Here is a 26,941-nt window from a genome sequence, read left to right on the forward strand (position 1 = left end):
ACTGTTATGTTCTGTATTCAGTGTAATGTAATGTCATCCACCTAAACTTACTTTTTCTTCTTCTATTTATGGTCACAGGGAAGGTGTCATGTTTTGGTTCTGTTTAGGGTGGGTTTTGCTTTGTTTTTGTTGGGTTTTTAGTTTGTCATGTTTATGTTCTGATTTCCTGGTTTTCCCTAGTCTCGTTAAGCCTTTCCTTGTCCACCTGTGTTTGCCTGCCCTTCCTCATGTGCCAACCAATCAGCAACCCCTTCCACTTGTGTCTTGCCCAGCTGTGTCTCGTAGTGTGTAATTAGTGTTTGTACTTAGTTTTCGGTTTTCGCTTCAGTTCTTGTCGGTTCATTATTCTTGTTTCCCCACGTTCATGTTGTCATAGTTTAGTCTGCTCCTGTATAGTTTTTTCTCGTCGGTATTTTGTTATTACTTGTCACCAAGCCTGTTTGCCACTTTAGTTTTTTGTTTAATTAAATTTACTCCTTTTGAGCACCTCTGCCTCCCTGACTCGTCCGCCTCCTGCATTTGGGTCCACCACCACACTTCCTAGTTCCTGACAGAATGAACCGACCAAGAAAGGACCCAGCAGGGAGCATCCAGTGCCGACCGGCGAGACGTCGGCCAGCTCCCAGACGCCATCAGCCTGTTGACCAACCCCGTTCCCTATGTGTAGGTTCAGCTTTCTTTTCTGGTTCTTGTGTCTCCGTGTCCTCCTCACCCGTTAAAGCATATTCACCCAGTTCACCACCTTGTTCCCCGTTGTCTCAGGCACCCCGGTCAAAGTCATTCACACCCCTTCCTAGTCGCGTTTCGTCTGGTTATGCACCCCTTAACTTAGTGTCTCGAGTTCCCCGGTCCCTTGGTCAGCAGGCTGGTGTGACGACAGCCCCAGCTCCCCGCAAACAAAGGAGGAGGCAGAGGCGACCCAATCCGCAGCCTGCGCCGCTGCCGCCGCAGCCCCTGGCCGCTGCGCCTGTGCCGCTGCCGCCGCAGCCCTTGGCCGCTGCGCCTGTGCCGCTGCCGCCGCAGCCCCTGGCCGCTTCGCCTGTGCCGCTGCCGCCGCAGCCCCTGGCCGCTTCGCCTGTGCCGCTGCCGCCGCAGCCCCTGGCCGCTTCGCCTGTGCCGCTGCCGCCGCAGCCCCTGGCCGCTCCGCCTGTGCCGCTGCCGCCGCAGCCCCTGGCCGCTTCGCCTGTGCCGCTGCCGCCGCAGCCCCTGGCCGCTTCGCCTGTGCCGCTGCCGCCGCAGCCCCTGGCCGCTTCGCCTGTGTTGCTGCCGCCGCAGCCCCTGGCCGCTTCGCCTGTGTTGCTGCCGCCGCAGCCCCTGGCCGCTTCGCCTGTGCCGCTGCCGCCGCCACCCCGGGCCGCTTCGCCTGGGCCACAACCTCCTGCTCCTCGACCGGCGGCGCCCGGCCAGCGGCCGCCTTCTCCACCACCTGTTCCGGCGGCGCCCGGCCAGCGGCCGCCTTCGCCTGCACCAGTTCCGGCGGCGCCCGGCCAGCGGCCGCCATCGCCTGCACCAGTTCCGGCGGCGCACGGCCAGCGGCCGCCTTCGCCTGCAACAGTTCCGGCGGCGCCCGGCCAGCGGCTGCCTTCGCCTGCACCAGTTCCGGCGGCGCCCGGCCAGCGGCCGCCTTCGCCTGCACCAGTTCCGGCGGCGCCCGGCCAACGGCCGCCTTCGCCTGCACCAGTTCCGGCGGCGCCCGGTCAGCGGCCGCCTTCGCCTGCACCAGTTCCGGCGGCGCCCGGCCAGCGGCCGCCTTCGCCTGCACCAGTTCCGGCGGCGCCCGGCCAGCGGCCGCCTTCGCCTGCACCAGTTCCGGCGGCGCCCGACCAGCGGCCGCCTCCGCCAGCTTCTACCCTGGCGGCGCACGACTTGGGGCCGTCGCCTCCTGCTCCTCGTCTGGCGGCGAACACCCAAAGGACCCAGCAGGGAGCATCCAGTGCCGACCGGCGACATGTCGGCCAGCTCCCAGACGCCATCAGCCTGTTGACCAACCCCGTTCCCTCTGTGTAGGTTCAGCTTTCTTTTCTGGTTCTTGTGTCTCCGTGTCCTCCTCACCCGTTAAAGCATATTCACCCAGTTCACCACCTTGTTCCCCGTTGTCTCAGGCACCCCGGTCAAAGTCATTCACACCCCTTCCTAGTCGCGTTTCGTCTGGTTATGCACCCCTTAACTTAGTGTCTCGAGTTCCCCGGTCCCTTGGTCAGCAGGCTGGTGTGACGACAGCCCCAGCTCCCCGCAAACAAAGGAGGAGGCAGAGGCGACCCAATCCGCAGCCTGCGCCGCTGCCGCCGCAGCCCCTGGCCGCTGCGCCTGTGCCGCTGCCGCCGCAGCCCTTGGCCGCTGCGCCTGTGCCGCTGCCGCCGCAGCCCCTGGCCGCTGCGCCTGTGCCGCTGCCGCCGCAGCCCCTGGCCGCTTCGCCTGTGCCGCTGCCGCCGCAGCCCCTGGCCGCTTCGCCTGTGCCGCTGCCGCCGCAGCCCCTGGCCGCTTCGCCTGTGCCGCTTCCGCCGCAGCCCCTGGCCGCTTCGCCTGTGCCGCTGCCGCCGCAGCCCCTGGCCGCTTCGCCTGTGCCGCTGCCGCCGCAGCCCCTGGCCGCTTCGCCTGTGCCGCTGCCGCCGCAGCCCCTGGCCGCTTCGCCTGTGCCGCTGCCGCCGCAGCCCCTGGCCGCTTCGCCTGTGCCGCTGCCGCCGCAGCCCCTGGCCGCTTCGCCTGTGCCGCTGCCGCCGCAGCCCCTGGCCGCTTCGCCTGTGTTGCTGCCGCCGCAGTCCCTGGCCGCTTCGCCTGTGCCGCTGCCGCCGCCACCCCGGGCCGCTTCGCCTGGGCCACAACCTCCTGCTCCTCGACCGGCGGCGCCCGGCCAGCGGCCGCAATCTCCACCACCAGTTCCGGCGGCGCCCGGCCAGCGGCCGCCTTCGCCTGCACCAGTTCCGGCGGCGCCCGGCCAGCGGCCGCCTTCGCCTGCACCAGTTCCGGCGGCGCCCGGCCAGCGGCCGCCTTCGCCTGCACCAGTTCCGGCGGCGCCCGGCCAGCGGCCGCCTTCGCCTGCACCAGTTCCGGCGGCTCCCGGTCAGCGGCCGCCTTCGCCTGCACCAGTTCCGGCGGCGCCCGGCCAGCGGCCGCCATCGCCTGCACCAGTTCCGGTGGCGCCTGGCCAACGGCCGCCTTCGCCTGCAACAGTTCCGGCGGCGCCCGGTCAGCGGCCGCCTTCGCCTGCACCAGTTTCGGCGGCGCCCGGCCAGCGGCCGCCATCTCCACCACCAGTTGCGGCGGCGCCCGGTCAGCGGCCGCCTTCGCCTGCACCAGTTTCGGCGGCGCCCGGCCAGCGGCCGCCTTCGCCTGCACCGGTTCCGGCGGCGCCCGGCCAGCGGCCGCCTCCACCAGCTTCTACCCTGGCGGCGCACGACTTGGGGCCGTCGCCTCCTGCTCCTCGTCTGGCGGCGAACACCCCGCCGCCACCTCTGCTCCTCGTCGGGCGTCAGGGACGCCCTCCTGACCGGCTCCGCCGGGTCCTTCTCATCGGGCGTCGAGGACGCCCTTCTTACTGGCCCCGCCGGGCCCTCCTCGTCGGGCGTCGAGGACGCCCTCCTGACTGGCCCCGCTGGGCCCTCCTCGTCGGGCGTCGAGGACGCCCTCCTGACCGGCCCCGCCGGGTCCTCCTCGTCGGGCGTCGAGGACGCCCTCCTGACCGGCCCCGCCGGGACCTCCTCGTCGGGCGTCGAGGACGCCCTCCTGACCGGCCCCGCCGGGCCCTCCTCGTCGGGCGTCGAGGACGCCCTCCTGACCGGCCCCGCCGGGCCCTCCTCGTCGGGCGTCGGAGACACCCTCCTGACTGGCCCCGTCGGGCCCTCCTCGTCTGGCGTCGGGGACGCCCTCCTGACCGGCCCCGCCGGGTCTTCCTCGTCTGGCGTCCGGGACGCCCACCAGACTGGCCCCTCTGGGCACTCCTCGTCTGGCCTCCTCTAGTGTTGGAATTTTGTTTTGTATTTTGGACTGCCCTTGATAGTGGGCCGTGCACCCTCCCGCCTGTTTTTGTTGTTTATGGACCTTGTGGGACATCTGGGAGCTGTCCCTTGAAGGGGGGGTACTGTCATGTTTTGGTTCTGTTTAGGGTGGGTTTTGCTTTGTTTTTGTTGGGTTTTTAGTTTGTCATCTTTATGTTCTGATTTCCTGGTTTTCCCTAGTCTCGTTAAGCCTTTCCTTGTCCACCTGTGTTTGCCTGCCCTTCCTCATGTGCCAACCAATCAGCAACCCCTTCCACTTGTGTCTTGCCCAGCTGTGTCTCGTCGTGTGTAATTAGTGTGTGTACTTAGTTTTCGGTTTTCGCTTCAGTTCTTGTCGGTTCATTATTCTTGTTTCCCCACGTTCATGTTGTCATAGTTTAGTCTGCTCCTGTATAGTTTTTTCTCGTCGGTATTTTGTTATTCCTTGTCACCAAGCCTGTTTGCCACTTTAGTTTTTTGTTTAATTAAATTTACTCCTTTTGAGCACCTCTGCCTCCCTGACTCGTCCGCCTCCTGCATTTGGGTCCACCACCACACTTCCTAGTTCCTGACAGAAGGTCCTTGGAATGATCACCCGCCATAGGGCACATTCCACCAACAACCATTCTGACAGGCAACCATTGATGGCTTTAGGCAAATGTGAGAGTACCCACAAAAGCACATGGTACGTACATGTAAACACTAAGCATAACAGCCTCACAACCGAGCCTAAATTAGCACCCATAACTTTCATGTTGTGAGGTGGACCACCCATGGCATTTTATTTAGCCATCCATCCAGCCATTCTCTTGACCGCTTTCTCCTCACAAGGGTCGCGGGTGCTGGAGCCTATCCCAGCTGGCTTCGGGCAGTAGGCGGGGGACACCCTGAACTTGTTGCCAGCCAATCCAGGGCAGCATTTTATTTGATGGTTCAAAATAAAATAGTTGTCACAATCACAATGGCATGAAAAGGATGGAACAAAATGAATGTATTTGAAGAATCCATCTATTCATTATTTTCTGTTTTGCTTTTATTATTCAGACCAGCATTAGAAATCACTGTCAATTACAAGGCACATGTAGAGTCATTGATTGAGAAGTGAACCCAGCGTACCTGCACGGCTGCCCTTGAAATGAAGCACTATACTATTATTTACTGAATAAGAGGATATTTATAACTCATTCACTGCCTTTGACAAGTATACTTATACACTTATATTTTTTAGAGCGGGGATACATGGGGGAGAATCTGATTATGCTCCACTGTAAATGTCAAACTTGGAAACAACTTTCCTGATGCCCAACCACAGGTAGATGATATCATTGCCCCATTTTATACGAAATAGTTTCAACAGTTTCAGAGACCATGGGAGAAATGGTTGTATTTTGGCAAACCTACATTTTTCTGCTGTCAATTACAAAAGAACGGGACGAGGCAAAATGTAGGAAGTCTATTCTGTCATTTGGTAGATTCGGTTTATATATAATTATTGAACGTAATATCGTGTGGGTATTGAGAATTTTGAAATTTTCTAAAATGACTGGCAGCGAATGAGATAATAATGAGATTTTATCCACCATCTACAACTAATTCTATTAGCCTCTGGAATGGTTTCACTCATCATCAGTTCCATCCATCCATTTTCTTGACCGCTTACGCCTCACAAGAGTCGCTGGTGTGCTGGAGCCTATCCCAGCTGCCATCGGGCAGTAGGCACGGTACACCCTGAACTGGGTGCCAGCCAATTTCAGGGCACACAGAGATGAACAACCAGCCACACTCACAATCACACCAATTCAGAGCGCCCAATTAACCTGCCATGCATGTCTTTGTATTGTTGGAGGAGACCAGAGTACCCGGAGAAGACCCACGCGGGCACAGGTAGTACATGCAAACTCCACCCAGGAAGGCCGAAGCCCGGATTCGAGCTTGCGTACTCAGCACTGGGAGGCGGACGTGCTAACCAGTCATCCACCGTGCCGCCCTCATCATCAGTTATCAGATAATAATAATAATGGGAATAATAGGAAATATGTAGGAAAAGATGTTCCTAAAAGGTGATGTTCCTTCACTTGACCGTATACATGTACAAGTTAAATAGCAAACTGGCAGAAAATGTTTGACTCCTTGATGTGAATGCTCACCAAGCCACTTGTACATAATGAACTTTGACAATTAGGAGAACCACTAGTTTAATGGCCCAATGGGTGAGGATCAGGTAAATTAACCCGTAGGAAGTATCTTATTTTGAAATGGCTTGGTCAGAACCATCAAAAAGAAAAGAAAAAACAGTAAACACACAATGCAGCAAGCACAAAAAAAATTACATGCAATCATGCTGACGCACCAGATTGCTGTTGGTGATGTTGCTGTCTTCCTCAGGCATGGGTAAGTACACAGCGAGGGCCACACAGTTGGCAAAAATGGCCAATAAGATAATGATTTCAAAAGGTCTGAAAGTCAATTATAGGAAAATACAAACCGTAATATGTTCTTTTCCTGTTTGTTATTATTGTATTCTAAACAGAAACACCTTTCTTTTTTTCCGAAAATGAAAGTCTTTTGAATTCCTGCTCACAATCTCCAATTCACACAAAAATCAACGATTAGCATTGAAAGATAAATAATGCATTTCACAATTATACTTATGCAGTTAGAAGCCATCATATTTGGTGAGGATACTTCCACTCCACAATACTGATGCAAGCCCGACGGAAGGGATTCCTGAGAGTCAAGAAGAGGAGAGAGCGAGCAGGCCTTGGATTGCCTCCTGTGGCCATCAGTTTCTTCAACTTCTCCTTCTGTTTTCTCTTCAGAGTTTCTTCATCCATGATGAAGGATGATAAAGGGGGACTGCTACTGTCTGCCATTGCAACAATTTCTCTTTTACTTAAAACTAAAAGTGGTATTCCACAAGTTCATGCAGCGCTGCCACTCATCTTTATGTGTCTGGGGAATAGCTGCCCCCTGTACTTGTAGAGGACTGCCTAACTGAACAGCTGCTTGGTCAAGAGAATAAATATAGACAAAGAACTTGGCAGTGGTAGCATGAGGTGACATGACATATGTGCAGATATAGTCTGGAGGGTGGTTATTGTTTGTAAGTGTCTATTTCTGACAGAGGTGGAAGTACAGTATAGGTACTGTATAACTACTTTTACACAGTGGTACAATGGGGAAAAAAACAGTAAAAGTACATAAAAGTACATGAACCTGTCTATTATTTCCACGCTCATTCAATCAAAGCCTTGAGCAGTAATGATATAATATGTTAGTAACAGTCTACTCTGGGAATGTAACAGAGAGTAAGCATTCATGAAATATTAGCCAACAAATAACCAGAGGTGCGCACTATATTCTCTCGTACTTTCTTCACGTCACTGATGGATGTCCACATTTCGGTGAGTGAAAAAATACGCAGACTGAGAAGGACTGTCTACTGATCACAAAAACCTGCTTCAGTCGCTACTCAACATTTGCATTTCTTTTTTCAAGGCTTCGCATCATAACTAATTAGCTGAAAATGTGAGCATCCGGCAAAAACGGGAAGATGAGAGACGGAAGTGCTCATCTTTGCTAAAGAATCGAATAATAATAATAATAAAAACTAGAGCTGCGAGCAGCTATAAAGGGCCCTCGCAGCCCAGGCCACGTTGGGGTACTCGAACGTTGGGGTACTGGCACATTGGAAGCAGAATCTCTTTGAAAATTGCATCATAAACCTTTACATGTGGATTTTTATTTTTTGCCAGGTTTGATGAGTGTGTCAAGCTCAGTGGGTTGTGGTGAATGTTAAGATCTGCAAAAATCTGCATCCTTTTTTATTTTTAGGCAATGAGTTGCTGTCAAGGCTTGTGGGGGATTGAGGACCCAAGTGGAGGGGAGGCAGAGGGAGGAGGCCGAGGCAATGTACAGACAAAAAAAGGGCTTTATTACGTATGTAAAAATAACGTGGTGCACAAGGTGCAGACAGGAAACGACAAAAACAAAAGTCCTAAATCAACGCAAACTCAAATAACAAGGCAAGACGGGAGAAACTGCAAAACGTGGAATCGACAATGGACCAACAAGAACTCAACTGAAAACAGCTGACTAAATACACACAAACTAATTACACAACAAGTGACACCTGGACAAGACACACGTGGGCGAGGGAACTGATTGGCTGAACACAAGGGTGTGGGATGACAAGCACAGGTGAACATGATCACACTAAAACGAGACACTGACAAGGAAAACAACTGAAGTGATCAACAAAGAAACCATAACAAAAACCCAACCCAAACCATGACAGAACCCCCCCCTCAAGGACGGATCCCAGACGTCCCAAAACCAAAAGCAGGACAATACAAAAGCCCAAAAACAGGGTGGGAGGAAGGGGGCATGGAGGCGGAAACATGGCCCACCCATCCGGCCCAGACTAGGGCTGTTCAGGAGGGCGTCCATGACGCCAGACAAGAGCGTCCCGGTGGGGCCGAGCAGGAGGGCGTCCATGACGCCAGACGAGAGCGTCCCGGCGGGGCCAAGCAGGAGGGCGTCCATGACGCCAGACGAGAGCGTCCCGGCGGGGCCGTGCAGGAGGGCGTCCGAGACGCCCGACGAGAGAGACCCGGCGGGGCCGAGCAGGAGGGCGTCCATGACGCCAGACGAGAACGTCCCGGCAGGGCCGAGCAGGAGGGCGTCCATGACGCCCGACGAGAGAGACCCGGCGGGGCCGAGCAGGAGGGCGTCCAAGACGCCCAACGAGAGAGGCCCGGCGGGGCCATGCAGGTGGGCGTCCGAGGCGCCCGAAGAGGAGCAGAGGCGCCGGCCACAGGGCATGCCCCGCCAGGTGAGGAGCAGGAGGCGGCGGTCGCAGGACGTGCGCCGCCAGGCGAGGAGCAGGAGGCTGCGGCTGCTGGGTGGGCGCTGCCGGAACTGGGGCTGGAGAAGGCGGCCGCTGGCTGGGCGTTGCGGGAACTGGGGCTGGAGAAGGCGGCCGCTGGCTGGGTGTTGCTGGAACTGGGGCTGGAGAAGGCGGCCGCTGGCCAGACGCCGCTGGAGCAGGAACTGGAACGGGTGGCGGCCGCTGGCCGGGCGGCGCCGGCGCAGAAACTGGAGCGGGTGGCGGCCGCTGGCCGGGAGCCGCCGGAGCAGGAACTGGAGCGGGTGGCGGCCGCTGGCCGGACGCCGCCGGAACAGGAACTGGAGCGGGTGGCGGCCGCTGGCCGGACGCCGCCGGAGCAGGAAATGAAGCGGATGGTGGCCGCTGGCTTGGCGCCGCCGGAGCAGAAACTGGAGCGGGTGGCGGCCGCTGGTCGGACGCCGCCATAACAGGAACTGAAGCGGGTGGCAGTCGCTGGCCGGGTGCCGCCGGAACAGGAACTGAAGCGGGTGGCGGCCGCTGGCCGGACGCCGCCGGAACAGGAACTGAAGCGGATGGCGGCCGCTGGCTTGGCGCCGCCGGAGCAGGAACTGGAGCGGGTGGCGGCTGCAGTGCGCCAGCCCACACCTCTCTGGCCAAACCCAGACGTCGCATGGCTTCGTTCACTGAAGCCTCTGTTGAAAGTCTGAGGAGACGCATCTCCTCAGCCTTACGCAACCACTTTGTTGCACCCTCCGGGTCCATTGTTGGTTGGTCCATTCTGTCAAGGCTTGTGGGGGATTGAGGAGGGGTAGGAGGGGAGGCAGAGGGAGGAGGCCGAGGCAATGTACAGACAAAAAAAGGGCTTTATTACGTATGTAAAAATAACGTGGTGCACAAGGTGCAGACAGGAAACGACAAAAACAAAAGTCCTAAATCAACGCAAACTCAAATAACAAGGCAAGACGGGAGAAACTGCAAAACGTGGAATCGACAATGGACCAACAAGAACTCAACTGAAAACAGCTGACTAAATACACACAAACTAATTACACAACAAGTGACACCTGGACAAGACACACGTGGGTGAGGGAACTGATTGGCTGAACACAAGGGTGTGGGATGACAAGCACAGGTGAACATGATCACACTAAAACGAGACACTGACAAGGAAAACAACTGAAGTGATCAACAAAGAAACCATAACAAAAACCCAACCCAAACCATGACAGTTGCACTGATTGGTATTTTTTGTAAAAGTATATATACACATCATCGCCCGTTGTACTCATTGCACAATGTTGCTTTTTATTGTCCATAGAAGCCATCAAAAATAAATAAAACAAAATAAAAAGCACATATGTTCGGGTAGGTGTGATGCCAGTGAACATTTTGAGTGGTGGAAAGTAAAAGAATATAAATAAATTACTTAGTTATCATACTTACAATGAGTTTACATTTTGTGTACAAAATCCCGTATGTGGGGGATTTTTTTTTTTTTTTTTAATGCCTCAAGGGCTAGATGGCGCTGTATTTCTAACGTTGATGTTGACGAATGTTGTCACAGAGATACCTTCAGGCTTTGACTATAAACATACATGTCAAGTTTGGAATTTTTTGGAGCATGTACCGGGCAGTTATTAAGCATCATTTTTCATGGCAAAACACAAAATTTTAATGCCCCACCCTCATCATGTAATATTCTAAAAAGTGAAGATTTTTTCCCCTGTCATTGGCTCAGGTTTTGACATGGTCCAGGTCAAATTTGAAGCAAATTAGATGAAACGTGTAGGAGAATAGGGCAAAAGTATGCCCCCTGTAAATGTGCAAAAATCGTAAAAAATGGGACATTCAAAAATTCGTACCACTTCCTGTCCATTTTAGCATATGGTTTAACAAAGTTTGGTGAGTTTTTGTGAATGTTTAGGTCCTCAAAAACGCGATCGTTTGCAGAGAATAAAGAATAATAATAATAATAATATTTTGTACAAAAACAATAGGGACCTCGCAGGGGTCGCTGCTCGGGCCCTAATTATAACCTAACAGCAGTGAAGTTATGAATCAGATATTGCTTTCGACACTGAAAGGGGAATGTAAGTATTACAGTTCTTCAAGTGATGTACTAAATAAAGTTTGAGGAAACAGTAGATATGACATCTTTTTTTGTTGTTGTTTAAATCTTGGTCATCTGCCTTACTTTTATCACGTTGTCATATCAGTCACCAGTTCTATCTCCAAAAATGTGTTTGTAAGACAGATTCTCGCTGCAAATTTTAGCATTGAAATGAAGAACACTTTTCTCCTTCAGGCCCTTTTGTAGACATTTTCAATGATTTGAAATCATTCCAAATGAAGATCTGTGGTCACCTGTTTTCACATGTGACGTGATCCATTCCGCCCTGATATTTATATGTTCCCCTCCATTAGTCTGATCCCCGCGGCAGCCATGAGACTCGTGGACATCGATCATGTAATTTATCAAGATGGAGTTCAATCATCATTTAGCACAGTAGTTGTTGTTTTACCACTTTTATTGATGCAACATCTTGATAAAAAAACAAGTTCCAAGTAGTTTAAAAAAAAAAAAAAAAAGCTCTCCCCTTGTAGATAAGCTCTTGGCAAGACAGTATTTTAAACGGCGGACACATTTACGTAAGACAGAGCACGGACATACGGGCCTTGCCATTCCGATTGAACTGTTTACATGGCGCTCGTTCAGATTAGCAAAAGGGGTACGTTTAACCCACCCCTGTGAATCCATTTGAAATTCCAATTGGATTCAGCCACCTATTCATTCTGATTGAGGTGTTTATATGGACCATTTCCATTCCATTTAGCCGTTCAGATAAATTCTAATTGGATTGGATCTTAATAATTGGAAAAAAAAAAAGTTTTCTTTAGGATTCCTCAAGACTGATTGCCTTCTCGGCGCGCCATTGGGTGGGGCTAAAGGCTGTGTCCTCCATCTTCCATTTGGTTTGCTAACTAGTTTTGCCAACTCGGTTGGTCGGGTCGGTATGGAGGCAAATAGTCTATCCATGATGCTCGCCATTTAGCTCAGCCATCAACACACTTTAAGCCTGTCTCTGATCTGTCTCCGGCTCTTGGATGGTTGCACCAGAGGTGTTAGTCTTCAGACAGCTGCAGCTCAGTAATGTGACACTCAAAACGGCTGCAGCTCAGGAGCTAGAAATGTGTCGTTTAAATAGATTCTAAATACAAATGCATTCAAAAGAAACTTAATACATGTTTGTTTGCATCCTTGTGTGTTGTTATATGAATTCACAAATTGAAAGAGAAATGCTGCAGCTGACAAATTGAATGTTAATACATCTTTATTCACATCAAACAATCAACCAATCGAATGGTGTTACAGATACGGTGCTGCCACTTTAAACTAGCACATGTTTGGAATACAGTCGCAGCTAACCTTAACTAGGCTATATATGGCTCTCAGTGTACTTTTATGATCGAAACAAAAGGAGACATTTATGTATCCATCTTATTTCATTATCATCCCCCACAGATTCAGATAAAAAAATAAAATAAAATATAATACTATGATCGGCTGGCAACCAGTTCAGGGTGTACCCCGCCTGCTGCCCAAAGCCTGCTGGGATAGGCTCCAGCACCCCCCGCAACCCGTGTGAGGAGCAAGCGGTTCAGAAAATGGATGGATATAATATATATATATATATATGTATATATCTCCATCCATCCATTTTCTTGACCGCTTATTCCTCACAAGGGTCGCGGGGGGTGCTGGCGCCTATCTCAGCTGGCTCTGGGCAGTAGGCAGGGGACACCCTGGCCTGGTTGCCAGCCAATCTCAGATGTATCTATCTACATATATATATATATATATATATATATATATATACATACATATATATATATATATATATATATATATGTATATATATATATTGTGACTGAATTGTGGAATTGTGAAAGGATTTCCTTATTGCTATGAACTAAGAGATAAGAAACAGCAGTGTTCTAAACGCCCCTCCACTAATGCCCGGGGACTTCACTCATATGGGATATCATCAGCTGCAACATGTTCTCAGCAAAAACGTGGTCCGTCAATATCTAATATCAATAAGATATATTTATACTACATATAATATTTAGGACTCACAAACAAAGCAACATACACATACAAATGAAAACAATTATATTTGTTCTTTTTAACTATGAATGACTTCCTACAGGCAGGCGTGGCAGACAGACATATGTCTGTGGAAATAGATTCATGTTCAAAGGATTGCCATCCAGGCGGATATCCTCCAGGTTGCGCCGAATGAAGTAACGGTCGTGGCTGTCACAGAAGGTGTCTTCATGCAGGGATTGGATGTTATTGCCCTAATACACAAAGAGAAGTTATTACGTTCACGAGAGGTGGGCGTGTCAATTAATTTTAAGCATGCGTCATTCGGCAATCATCAACAGTCAGGACACCCTTCCGTCATCATGGATTAAAGAAAAAAAAATATCATTTGACTGAAAACATTGTTTATGCTTAAATTGACTGTGGTCAATTAACACAAATTTTGCAGTGCAGTAGGGCACACTTTGATTCTTTTGAAATAATATTTAGGCATTAATCAATGATAGTGAAGTTGACAAGTATACGCCTGCTCTAGGTGGGAATGCAAAAATTCTAAAATATTTTATACTTAAAAGCATCAATTTGATGTATTTTGAGAGAAAAAAAATCAAGAAGACAAGACAGTATGAATCTATACATGGTCACATTATGCTAACGAAGCTTACTTTTAAATAGCATTCTCATACATTTTATATTACCTGTTAAAAAATGTAGTTAGTAACGTAATCCAGTAAATTAAATTAAAGTAATGTAACTTGGACAGTGGACCCATAGAGACCGGGCCAGACAGCAAATAACGGAAATCCATGCAATTGGTGTGGATCAGCCGTAGTTTGCGTTCAGCAAAGGTCGGCATTCTGTCAATATTGACGGAAAGTCCGTCAATCCGTCAATGACTGACGCCCATTTTATTGCTGATTAATGGGAAACTACTAAAAATTGACGAAATTATCATTGACGTTTTGTCAATGTAATTGATAATCCGGTAATCCGTAATAAATTTGGCAATCCATCAATGACGGATTGCCGATTGACGGAACATTGAGGGTTTCCCCCTTCGAATGACGGAAACATTGACAGATGCTCATTGAATGACGGATTGACGATTCGGCTTGTAATATTGTTGACGATTGCTGAATGGCCGGCGCTCAAAATTCATTGATGTGCCCTACGAAGCGAACTGCACCGAGTGCGTTTGGAAGCGGACCGAGACCACCTCAAAAAGTGGGTCTCGGTCCGCTTGTTTGATCCGCACCAGGATTCATTTGTGTGTATTCAGACCTGCATAAAAGTTTGAAGTTGAAGTTTGAAATTTATTGAACATATATATATATATATATATATATATATATATATATATATATATATATATATATATATATATATATATATATATATATATATATATATATATATAAATGTAAACACATAAACAAATAACAACGAAAGTTAAAAGTAAAATAAAAGAAACATCCAATAAATGTCAATTTATATGTTCAACGGAGTAGGAAGAAGTTGAAAACATCCAGTCCTACCCCTTATTCTTCATATCCTATCACTTAATTACAATCGATTACATTTTAATAAAAGAAAATATATAATCCTACTCATATAGCGTATGCAAATAAAATGAATAGAAATACACAATAAGAATACATCAACATACTCATGTATACAAATCTCATTACACTCATATTGATACATCAAAGAAAAGTAAGTAAATAAATAAATCATTTCTACAATTTTCTTAACTTATGTCTGATTTAAATAATAATATTGAACTTTGCCTTTAAACATTTTTTTAAATTCAACAAGTGAATTACATCTTTTCAGGTTAGTTCCCAAGTTATTCCACAAATTAACTCCTTTAACGGAGACACACCTTTGCTTAATATTTGTTCTTGTTTTGTTTTTTTTGTACACACTTGTACCCCTTATCTCATAAGGACAGTGTCTAATTTCAAACAACTTTTGAGTACTGTGGCAGAGTAGATTGTTATATACTTTGTACATTATTTGTGCTATTTTAAACTCAACCAAGTCATAAAATGTCATTGTTTTTAATTTAATAAATAGTGGATGTGTTGATTCTGTATATTTTGATCGATTAATAATCCTTATGGCTCTTTTTTGCAATTTAAAAACAGGGTCGGTATTTGTTTTATATGCATTTCCCCAAATTTCCACACAATAGGTCAAGAATGGTAATAATAATGTATTATATAATGTATATAGTGAATTCATGTTCAGGACCTCCTTGGTTTTATAGAGTATCCCTATGATTTTTGACATTTTCCTTTTAACATTTTCTATGTGTGGTTTCCAACATAATTTATCATCAATAACTACTCCAAGGAATTTATTTTCATACACCCTTTCTATTTCAATTAAATTCACCATAATTTTGACTTGATGAGTGATTGGTCTAGTGCCAAAAACTATGAACTTGGTTTTATTTAAATTTAATGATAATTTGATCATGTCAAACCAATTTTTAATTTAATTATTACTCCACAGTAGTCAGAAGCTGCTTCAAGTTGTCTCCAGAACAGTAGAGAGTTGTATCATCAGCAAACAAGACATTCTTGAATATTTTCGAGACACAACAGATATCTATCATATACAATATAAATAATTTAAGGCCCAGCACAGACCCCTGAGGAACTCCATGAGTAATCTTCAATTGTTTTGAATTTATATTATTAAACTGCACATACTGATATCTATCATCCAAATAACTTTTTATCCATTTATATGCTAAGCCTCTTATACCATATTTAACTATTTTATTCATTAATATAGAATGGTCTATCGTGTCAAATGCTTTCTTTAGATCCATAAATATCCCAACAGTAAAAATTTTTTTATTGTCTATGTTGGTAGCTATTGCTTTACAAGTTCCATGACTGCCATTGAGGTGGTCCGTTTTTCTCTAAACCCATACTGTTTTTCACTCAAAAGCTTATGTTTCTCAATAGAATTATCCAGTCTGTATAAAAATAATTTTTCTAGAATTTTTTAGAACTGGCAACAATGATATTGGTCTATAGTTACTAAATATATGTCTATCACCACTTTTGTAAATAGGAATGACTTTTGCTATTTTCATTTTTGATGGAAATATACCAGTTTGGAAAGACAAAATTACAAATATATGTAAGAGGTTTTACAATATATTCTATAATACTTTTTACTAGTGTCATATCACTATTAAAAAAGTCGGTGGACTTTTTATTTTTAATGTTTTTACAACATTTAATACTTCTATATCATTAACACCATTAAGGAACATAGTGGATTAATTATTTACAACGTACTTATCTATTTCATGTTTATTTCTTGTCTCTGGGATTTCATTTGCCAAATTACTACCCACATCAACTAAATATTCGTTGAAGTTATTGGCTATGTCTGAAATTTTAGCAATTACAATATCTTTGTCTTTTATAAAGTATTCTGGATAATTTGTCCGGAATACAACCCAAATGTTTGAGTCAAGGAGCTGATTGAATATCATTGAATAAAGGCGTATGCTTGAGTGTGATGTCATGCCAGTTTATGCTATTCCGGCTATGGATATGCTAGCTAGTTTAATGATGTTTCATGTGAATTGTTTATGTTGTAAATTTACTTAACAAAAGTTGGCTAAGTGGAGTATCAGCGATTATTTTATTCGACTTAATGGACTGACGCCAGTGACGGACTTGTCCGTCAATATTGACGGAATGCCCACCTTTGTCGGGCGGTCCTAAAATAGTGATGATGAAGTGATGACAAGTGTGAGTAGAACAAGACTGCGAATTGACAATTACAGGTTGTCCCAGCTTGAAAAAAATGGCAGACCGACGGTGACAGAAGGGAGCACTGGATCTGCAGGAAAAATATGTAAAATGCCCGCTTCTGAAAATAATGTACCGGTATTCCATATTCCATTTGGGGTTGAGGCCAGGGATGTGCTAGAAATCTGGTGTACACATACATATACATATACATATACATATATATATATATATATATATATATATATATATATATATATATATATATATATATATATATATATAATAAAAAATACAAAACAAACTGAACCAAACAACATCAGTAGCAGAGCTATGTGGTAGACAGGAATGGTCAGGAGTAATATAAAAAAAAAACAATATTTACAAGAATCTATCTTTAGAATAGAGCCTTGATTATTTTGATCATTGTCAATTACATCCATTATTTTCAGAATATAGCACGCAAACAACACGGCTGAGAAGTCATGGTTTATCATACTATCCATATTCATATATCTACCACCTTGTTCAACACATTAATCATCACATCATTCATCTGATTCTCATCCCAATCACTTCAAACTCGACTGCAAACTACTCCGGCGAGAGCCAACAGAACTACATTGTCTGCAAAAAACAGGGAAATGATACAGAGGTCACCAAACTGGACATCATCAGCGACCTGGCTGCGCCTGTCAGTAAAGCCATGAACACAATCAGTGACTTTATAAAAAAACAAAAAACAGAATGGATTGATAAGTAATGTGCTTATTCTTACACACTAGATGAAGTCAACAGCCACTTTACATACTAGAATGCTTCACAATCAGCCATATCTATCTTATCTATCTATCATAAAGTGCTATTGAGTGCAGTGCAGTGAGTGAAGGAGGGGCTAGATTATTCAGCAGTAGCAATTGCAATAATGTAATTTACATCTCACAAAGTAAGGTTTGAGGTATGAAAATAACAACATTATACACAGTACAAACATAATGTACACCTAAAAAACACCTGTACAAAAGGGACACTTCCATCTGTGTTCTTACCTGCAGGTGTAACACTCTGAGACTCAATGGCAGCGGTGTTGGAACGTAATCTAGATTATTATTAGATAGATAGAGGAATTCCAGCTGGCTCATATCCTATGTAAAGGAAAAACACACTTTAAAAGCAGCAATGCAACAGTAGTTTACGATATCTGGTCTTATCTTACGAAGTCTCCGGTCCGAAAAACCCGGCGATATTTCCCCAAGTTCTAAAACCTTTTACTACAAATAGAACACAAGTCAATGCAAAAGTCGTGCAAGTGTCAGGCCGCCTTTAGCTGTCAATTAATCTAATGTCGAGCTCAAACTACACAATTTTTTTTTTTCGACTTTCACGACAGTCGTGCTGTCAGATTAACCGATAAATTCGCTCTGTGTCGTGTACCGGACGTGTTGTTACACTACCAGACTGAACTCGACAAGACACCACCCAATCATCGCGTGCTGTCATGCCAAGAGAATAGCACTGGTTGTTGGGGAGGCGGGGGAAAAAAACCCAGAGGTATGACAGGGAGCGTTTGCGTCCCTCTCCCCAGCCACTTCAACCAGCTCCTCCGGTGGGATCCCAAGGCGTTCCCAGGCCAGCAGAGTAATTAATTTAATTTAATTAATTTTGCATGAGCCTTTGGGGATGATTTTAAATGTCATTTTTAGTCAATTTATTTTGATATAAACCGGTATAATGACGTTTGAAAGTATGTCACACAGAAGTGACGTCATCTAGCAGCAGCCAATAGAAAAGCACCTTCAGATGACGTTGCTCCCATGGTGTTTTTTTTTAAATATTGCGCACAAGTAATACACATTTTTTTTGAAAACAACTAATACTAATACTGAAACTAACAAAATAAACTAAAACTAAGCATTTTTTAAAGAACTAAACTAATAAAAACTAACAGAACCACCCTGGAAACTAATAAAAACTAACAAATGGAAAATTCCCAAACTATAATAACCCTACTGCCATATTACAAATAAATTGGTTGATATACTGTAGCATTTTTTTTTAATATGCAAAAGCACACATAAATTATTTGTACAATTATTAGGACTAAACACAATTTCTCTTCATAACATTATGTGGCCCTTGCGTCATTCGGATTTTCTGTATGTGGCCCTCAAATGAAAAGGTTTGGACACCCCTGATGCATAGCATTCATATTATTAATTTAATACAGCCCCCAATATTTTGCAGTCACCACTGTAAGTTGCTGTATTCTTTCTTAATATTTGCAAAATAGATTTTGACGAACAGTCTGTACTGTATTAGCAAACAAACAAACCAAAAAATAAACGACTTTGTTAGTCTTATTTACAACAACAACATTATGTGCATTTACTTCCAGCCCCCTGATCAGTGGTCTTCTTTCCTTTGTGTTAATTACATTGGTCAGTGTGGAGTATCCAATAAGAAGCAATAGTCTTTCTTGTTGATGGTAACCTTCAGTGTAGAGCATAGATTATTAGTGCTTCACAATTAACCAATATGTTCCCTCCCATGCCTTTTATGCACTATACATGGCGCACTGGTACAACTGTAAAAGTCAGGGACTTCCTGTTACATCTGCTAGGCTTAATAATAAGAAATATATATTTTTGCCATGACACCGTGTAACGGTGTCAAAATGGTTGCTCTTGTAATGAACTCCTGCCTTTGACATGAGTGTGTCTGCTGTTTAACCAAGTACCTTGAAGGACTCTGAATGGATCCCTTGGCTGATCAGTTGATTGTTTCGTAGATCGATTTGCTTCAAGGTAACTGGTAGTTCTGGCAAGGCCTGCAGGTTGTTCTCAGCTAATAACAAGCCATGGAGTTGTTTTAGCGAGCTGAATACATCTTCATCCATTTCAGAAATCTGGTTTCCAGTGAGGTCAATAGTTTGAAGCTTACCTGTAAAACAATACAATAAAAATGCTGTTTTTTTTTTGTTTTTGTTTTTTATAACTGCAAATTATTAGAATTACAATAGATTTGGTTATTAAACTGTTTCCCACTGAGGTTTATGAAGTCAGTGTTCTTGATGTGTCGGATGCTGTTGAACCGTCCATAAAAATGGCTGGTGTCCTTGGGCAGGGGTGGTATCTTTTTCAGGCCAGTGTCATCACAGTAAACACTCCCTCCGATACATACGCACAGAAGGCAGGTAGGCATTCCTGAACATATTTAGACTGTTTTAGAAGAGGACAAGTCGATCACTGGCGCCAGGTTAAATATGGGTGAGTGCAGTAGAGAAATTGTACTTTAAACTCCGCAATAAACCTTTAAGTAAGCAGAGTGAACGTATTTTACAAACCCAGTCCAGTCTCCGGTCCAAATAGGCCGGATCCTTTGAAGTCCAGTGTTACAGGAGATGGAGGCAAGGGAGACGGAGTCACTTCTTCCTCATGGTGGTTAACGCTTGGCTGGCTGCCTAATTGATGGATGTCCGCTGCTACGGTCTCTACTTCAATCTGCAAATCAAGTGTAATTGTGTTTATTGATCTGTTAGTATGGTTAAATATTATGAGCAAACTGCGTCTATACTGAATTTCTTTCTTTCTATAATTTCAAAGAAATACAAGCTCCTCGGACTGAGGGTGCTGAATGGACTTTCCTGTATCCAATGATTCTGTCGAATCTGTGTACAAAAAAAGCCTTGCAAATCTTGGACAAAAAAAAAACAAAACAAAAACATTTCATATCATCATTGTGGCATCCTTCTTCGTGGGATGACGTCCAAAGCGACAACAGTCTGTGGCTGTGCATGTGCATCTTTGTTTCCTGGCAAGTTAGCAAAAAAATCCTCTGTGTAAGCACACTAATGCGGTGCATTTATCATTTCACTGACAACTTTGTAAAAGCCCTAAGAGTCTTCCACAGGTAAACTGTGAATAGATCAGGTCTGCTAGATACAGCGGGACGGGCGGCGCTCGCTGGGCATATCTTGCTTCAGGCACGGCTGGTACGGCTGGTACGGCAATGTCTTCGTTCGAAATGGCTGCCACAGCAGTGTTGGGCAAGTTACTTCCAAAATGTAATGATATCCATATTACCAGTTACTTGCATTTGAAAGTAATGTTTCTTCACAATATTACCATCTGGAGAGTAATGAGTAATTCAAGTTTAAGTTAGTTTTAACTTACATTGGTTTTGTAATTGCGGATTAATTTATTTAATAATGATTTTGAGATTTTAAAAATAAAATTCAATATTTACAACATTAGCTGGTATAGTTCACCAGTAATGAGGACCTTTAAAGGGATACTTCACTTATTTAGCCCATTATAGCAATAAAAAAGTTAATATTTTGTCTATAATTTGATACGTTCATTATTTTTCACTTACAATTAGTACCATTAAAAACACATTTTACAACTTGCTGTCGACTGAAAATGACAGTACAAGGGCTCAGGTAACCAATCACAGCTCAGCTTGTGAATGTCACATGACCAAACCTAGAAAACATAATCAGAGCTACTAAAACATTTTACAACAGTTTTTCCATTCCTGGATGAACAAATTGCAGATTATATGAAGGCTATATTAAATATAAAAAAAACAAATATATCGGTTATCGGTATCGACCACACAAAGCAGGAAATTATCGGTTATTGGTATCAGTTGAAATTTTTCATATCGTGCATCACTATTACCAACCGTAGTCATGCACTCACGTCCCAGTGTGTTGCACTCCAGTTTTTCGAAATAATAATAATAATAATGGATCAGATTTATACCCTAACCCCAACTGTAATGACAAGTTTGCTGTATATTATTTGTTTTGTTGTTACTAACATAACTGTGAGATTGATTTTTCAAAAATCATTTCCAGTTTAATACACTTTGTAGAAAATTTATTTGGACGTGCGCCACCATTGTTATTTACGTCACAACAAAAAATGTGGCCCTCAGTGAGAACTAATTGGGCATGTGTGCAATACTCATTTGTACTTGATACACAATGGCACTTTATTTAATATGCTCTTGCACTTTACAAGGAACAGGATAACTAGAAAGTGCATCTTTCTTGTGCACATTAGCTCTGTTGGTCATCTGCCTGAATGAATGAATGTATGGCCTGTGTACTTGTATTGTAACAGTATGTCTTGACTTTTCTTACCCTACTTCTTTTTTAAATAGTATTTTTATTCAAAATGTTAGAGCAATCTGACTGTTCAGGCCATGACCATCGAACCTGTAGTTTTGATCGAGTGGGTTTTTAGATCTGCACCCTTCAGTTGACAAAAAAAACAAAACAAAACAAAAAAAAACAAAAACAAAAAACGTTTTGCTTGACTGCCAGAAAACATTGAAAATATTGTTTGTTATGTAGAAGGGGCATTTTCTTTTCATGGTGGCATCAAGCTAAAAAAAATAAAATAAATCTATCTGCTCTCCAACTCCCATCAACAAAATGCAGTTTGGAGCATAAAAGATATAGCCTTCCACCAGGAGCATCTCGCAAGCTCACACCGCTGACCATAAGGGACCTTTGGGCCCCTCTTTGCCCACCCTTGGTCAAGAATATCATTTCATGCACTGATACCAATCATACCATCCACTTACCTCTTGGCCCAAGTCCTCATAATCATAATTGTCCCCATAAATGTTGGATTCCAGGTTGTCCCAGTCTGTTATACTGTTCAAGTCATAGTCCTCCAGGTCAAAATGTCCATCATCTGATTCATCTAGGGGGGCTGCAAAGCCAGGGCAGGGATCCAGGAAGACCAGAGATAAAGCAATAGATGCCATCAAGGATGCCAAAGACAGCCTCATCTCAAACTTGGAGATCACCTGCATGCATAACAAAGGGGTTAATATTCTAATTGGACTGTGTGTGTGTGTGTGTGTTTTTTTCTTTCTTGAGTTTGTGTCAGTGTGGCAGATCTGCGGGCTGGCAATGGGTGGGCGCCACCACCCTACTAACAGTTGACAGCCAGTTGACAGCCCTATTGAAGGCTGAGAATTTATAAATACTAAATTCAAAATTTGATTATATATGTTCCTAATAGGGCGGCACGGTGGATGACTGGTTAGCACGTCCGCCTCCCAGCTCTGAGGACTCTGGTTCAAGTCCAGGCTCCGGCCTTCCTGGGTGGAGTTTGCATGTTCTCCCCGTGCCCGCGTGGGTCTTCTCCAGGTACTCCGGTCTCCTCCCACATTTCAAAGACATGCATGGCAGGTTGATTGGGCGCTCCGAATTGTCCCCGGGTGTGCTTGTGAGTGTGGATGGTTGTTGGTCTGTGTGCCCTGCGATTGGCTGGCAACCAGTCCAGGGTGTCCCCCGCCTGCTGCCCAGAGCCAGCTGAGATAGGCGCCAGCACCCCCCGCAACCCTTGTGAGGAATAAGCGGTCAAGAAAATGGATGGATGTTCCTAATATGATCAATGGGTCTCCATACTTCAAATAAACGTTTGAATCACCAGTAAGTTGTCCTTCCCTCCCTTATTGGAACAAAAAAACAAACAAACAAACAAAAACAAACACAATGCATTTTACCTGAACCATCCCAGGTTGACTACATACATTTGGGCAAGTGATCATTTATTTGTGGTTGCTCTATGTTGAAAATGTTCAAATGGTCTGTGGGGTTTGACAACTGTAGCTAGCAGTATTACTAGCTATTTGGTGTTTACTCTGATATCCGGCCTAATTAATAGGAGTACTCACATCGATCAGCCGGTATCAATATCTGCCCCAATTTCCTTAATTTTGGGGGATCGTGATCTACCGATCCCTGGAAATAAAATCTCTTGTCCACTGATGTCAACTTCATCTCCCTCTTCAGAGGTCTGAAAAGGTCAGCCACTGCCTTCTTCTGCCGTGAGATGACTACGAAGCTTTTCATTTTTACTCGAGGCCTCCTTTATGTGCATTTAAAACAACCCGTTTGTATTGTTTTAGCGTAAAAAAAGGAACAATACTTGTTAAACAAGATTGCAACATTATATTTTTTGCTGCTTGTTATTAAAAATAAAATAAAATGGGATTTGGAGGTCAGGCAACCTCTAAACTGAACCTCCTGCCACCCCTTTGTCCACCTTTGGTAACTTGCTAGAACCGCCAGTGGGAACAATATCAAATGGAAATCCTAATTTGGCAATGTCCAATGGCTACATACGGCAGACAGTCATTGACTGCAAAGGACTTTCATCCAAGTATTAAAAATAAAGTTAGATACACTGTTCTATTCATTTTCATTATATTATATGGTAACACTTTATAATAACTATCCGTTATAAGTAGTTCATAGATCATTAGTTGATTGTTAATTAATGAGTTGTTAATGACTTATTAAATGTTTGTTAACTGTTTGTTAAGGATTTATACTTATGACTATAAACAGTTAATATGTCATTATTAAACTGTTAGTTATTGAGTTATAAATGACTTAACTGTATATTAATCATTTGTAACTATATATTATAAATTAGTAAGACTAAGTTAACAAACTATTAGTAAATTACTTAATAATGACTTGTTAAGTATCAGTTAATAGTTTATATCTGTTATTAGGACGTTATTCTAAAGTGGTAGCTATTCCTCATTTATTAACTGTTATTAAATGAGGAACAGTTGCAACTTTACGATAATATCCCAATAGTATAAATTAGCTACTTACTTGGGGTGTGAATTGCCTAGTACCTGACGATTCGATTCGTATCACGATTCACAGGTCACGATTCGATTCGATACCGATTAATCCCGATACGAATTTATAAGTCGATTGTTGCGATTTTTTTCATTCAAATTTAGAAAATACTAATCAGTAAGCTTGTAGAGTATAAGATTTATATGAAAATGTATTATTTATTTATCTGAAATTTCAGTCTTATAGAGGTTGTAATCTGTTTCATGTTTGAACAGCATTAAAATAAAATATTAAGGCTTAATGTTCCGTTCATATAACATTCTTCCATGCTCAAGGTGTGAATCCTAAAAAAAAAAAAAAATCGATTCGAGAATCGCGCGATGTAGTATCGCGATATATCGCCGAATCGATTTTTTTTTTAACACCCCTACTACTTACTAATATTTAACTTATATATTAGCTAATTCTTTACATAGTAGATGTTAACCATCTACTAATAACTATGAAACTTTGTCAAACAACAAACAGGTGGAACAAGTTGAAAGTACAGAATTTGAAGGTGAAATTTAAAATATAAAATTACTATGCCTTACCATGCCTAAATATCAATTTTCCGTACCATTGAACTTTTTCCACTCATGTGCTCCTCTACAAAGTTTCACTGGTATAGTATTAGTAGATGGTTAACAAACTATTAACAACTGCTGTAAAGAAGTGAGTTAATCTACAACTTAAATATTAGTTATTACTCTATTTATGTTATTGGGACGTTATTCTAAAGTTGCAACTACTCCACATTTACTAACACGTAATAAATGAGGAATAGTGGCAACTTTATAATAACGTCCCAATAACCTATACAAACTATGAAGTAATACTTATCAAGTCATTAGTAAGTAATTTTCTAATAGCTTGTTAACGATGTATTACTAATTTATAAAATATAGTTATGAATAATTACTATACAGTTAACAAGTCATTTAGAGCTCAATAACTAACAGTTTAAAAATATTTTTTTTACTATTTATAGACATCATTTTAAAACCTTAACAAACAGTTAACAAACATTTAATAAGTCATTAATAACTCATTAATTAACAGTTTACTAATGGTCTATTAACTAGTTATAACGGGTAGTTATTATAAAGTGTTACCTATTATATTTTATATTTGTAAAAATTTGATCAATCAGAAGGCCATTTACAGTGTTTGCTTGTCGAAATGTTCAAAGCAGTCACTTTTTAGTTGGAATTGCTGATCCCAAGAAGCATTTTAACAGTGTGGTCAGAATGCCAGAGGAATGTTTACTGAAAGTGACATGGACCTGTGAATGTTGTTTGACTGCAGGAGTAAAACAAGTCAAGCTTCTATTGGCACGACCAAAGACTAATAGTCCTACTGGACATATTTTGACCAAATATACAAGAACATAAAGGAGAACAAAACATATTTGTCCTGCATACACTGTCAGGGAGGTATTACCTAGTTTGTTTTTAATTTGACACTTGCAACACATTCCAAAAAAGCTGACACAGGCACAAGTTTGCCACTTTGTTGCATTGTACAGCACTGGATCTCATCAGATGGTCAAAGTGATTATAGTGTTTATACAAGTTATGTATGAACCAATCTTTTGCAGACAGATCCTTAAAATAAATAAGAGTCATTGAAGAAAATTGCAACCAGAAGAGTAAAAAATGTTACTATTGTTACATAATTTGTATGTCAGCTCCATGACACTACCAATCTACAGCAATGTATAATGTAATTCCGAAGCAATTTTCGTGCAAAATACATAACATGGAAAGTAGGGCAGGTTTTAATCCTGTAAAGTCTGCACACTATAAAATGATAAGCATTCCAACACAGATTATATTAATTAACAGGGAATACATTAAATACATAAAACACTAACATATACTGTATAACTGCAAAATTTTTTCAAGTTTTCCATGGAGTATAAATAACTATTAATGAAGTAGTGAACTTACTGTTTTTCCCCTCCGCTGTGTGATCTTGAAAAGCTTGTGACCTTTAGTTCTTCAACTTGTACTGCTATACTTCCCTCTCATCCACTAAGGATTCCCAGAGTGGTCCTAAAATATGGATGTGCCTCGCTGTACTCTTGGCCTCAGTTTGGTTTCTGAACAATGCTTCATTATGAAGGTAATGAGGTGGAGGGGGTGGGCTTGATGACTGAGCAGAATGAAAAGGGGGCTGTCCAGGTCATTTCAGTCAACGTGTCGTGTACTCAGCTATCAACATGTTCTTGACAATATATACTGTACACATTTGTGGGCACATTAAGGGAAATGCTATTGAGCTAAAAATAAACAACATAGTAAAGTTAGGTATTTTTCTTTCAAAAAATAGGGTTGATCTGTTTTTTTTTCGTCATGTTGGCCAATTACTCCCTCTTGTCCCTCTTGTTCCTCTTGTCTTGTCTCCCTCAAAATCAACATTAAGAACTTAGGGGTAGATTCACTAAGAATGTGCTGCATCCGCTAATAGCGTGAAATGTTGTACCACAACTGCACCCGCAGTCTGCGCCCAGTTACCCACTTATTCACAAAGGATATTGCTATCATCATATACCAGCGCAAACACGCC

General features: G+C 43.8%; 2 protein-coding genes across 2 annotated transcripts in view; both read right to left on the bottom strand.

Moving 5' to 3' along the window:
- Positions 1-6,847, bottom strand: part of LOC144023470 (dihydropyridine-sensitive L-type skeletal muscle calcium channel subunit alpha-1-like) — a 93,067-nt gene extending 86,220 nt beyond the window's left edge. The window contains exons 1-2 of the mRNA XM_077528986.1: positions 6,660-6,847; positions 6,325-6,430 (exon numbers count right to left, since the gene is read on the bottom strand). Of these exons, the coding sequence (XP_077385112.1) occupies positions 6,325-6,430; positions 6,660-6,847 (294 nt within the window). The remainder of the gene's footprint in view (positions 1-6,324; positions 6,431-6,659) is intronic.
- A 5,907-nt stretch (positions 6,848-12,754) lies between these two features.
- optc (opticin) lies at positions 12,755-26,461 on the bottom strand. The gene is made up of 7 exons (XM_077529969.1): positions 26,323-26,461; positions 22,306-22,533; positions 20,054-20,210; positions 19,755-19,913; positions 19,448-19,650; positions 17,760-17,855; positions 12,755-13,185 (listed from the first exon to the last, which is right to left on the bottom strand). The coding sequence occupies exons 2-7, from the start codon at positions 22,513-22,515 to the stop codon at positions 13,015-13,017; spliced, it is 996 nt and encodes a 331-aa protein (XP_077386095.1). The 5' UTR covers positions 22,516-22,533; positions 26,323-26,461; the 3' UTR covers positions 12,755-13,014.
- Positions 26,462-26,941: the final 480 nt, after the last annotated feature.

This window comes from Festucalex cinctus, chromosome 8, assembly GCF_051991245.1.
Source record: "Festucalex cinctus isolate MCC-2025b chromosome 8, RoL_Fcin_1.0, whole genome shotgun sequence".
NCBI classification, from domain to species: domain Eukaryota; kingdom Metazoa; phylum Chordata; class Actinopteri; order Syngnathiformes; family Syngnathidae; genus Festucalex; species Festucalex cinctus.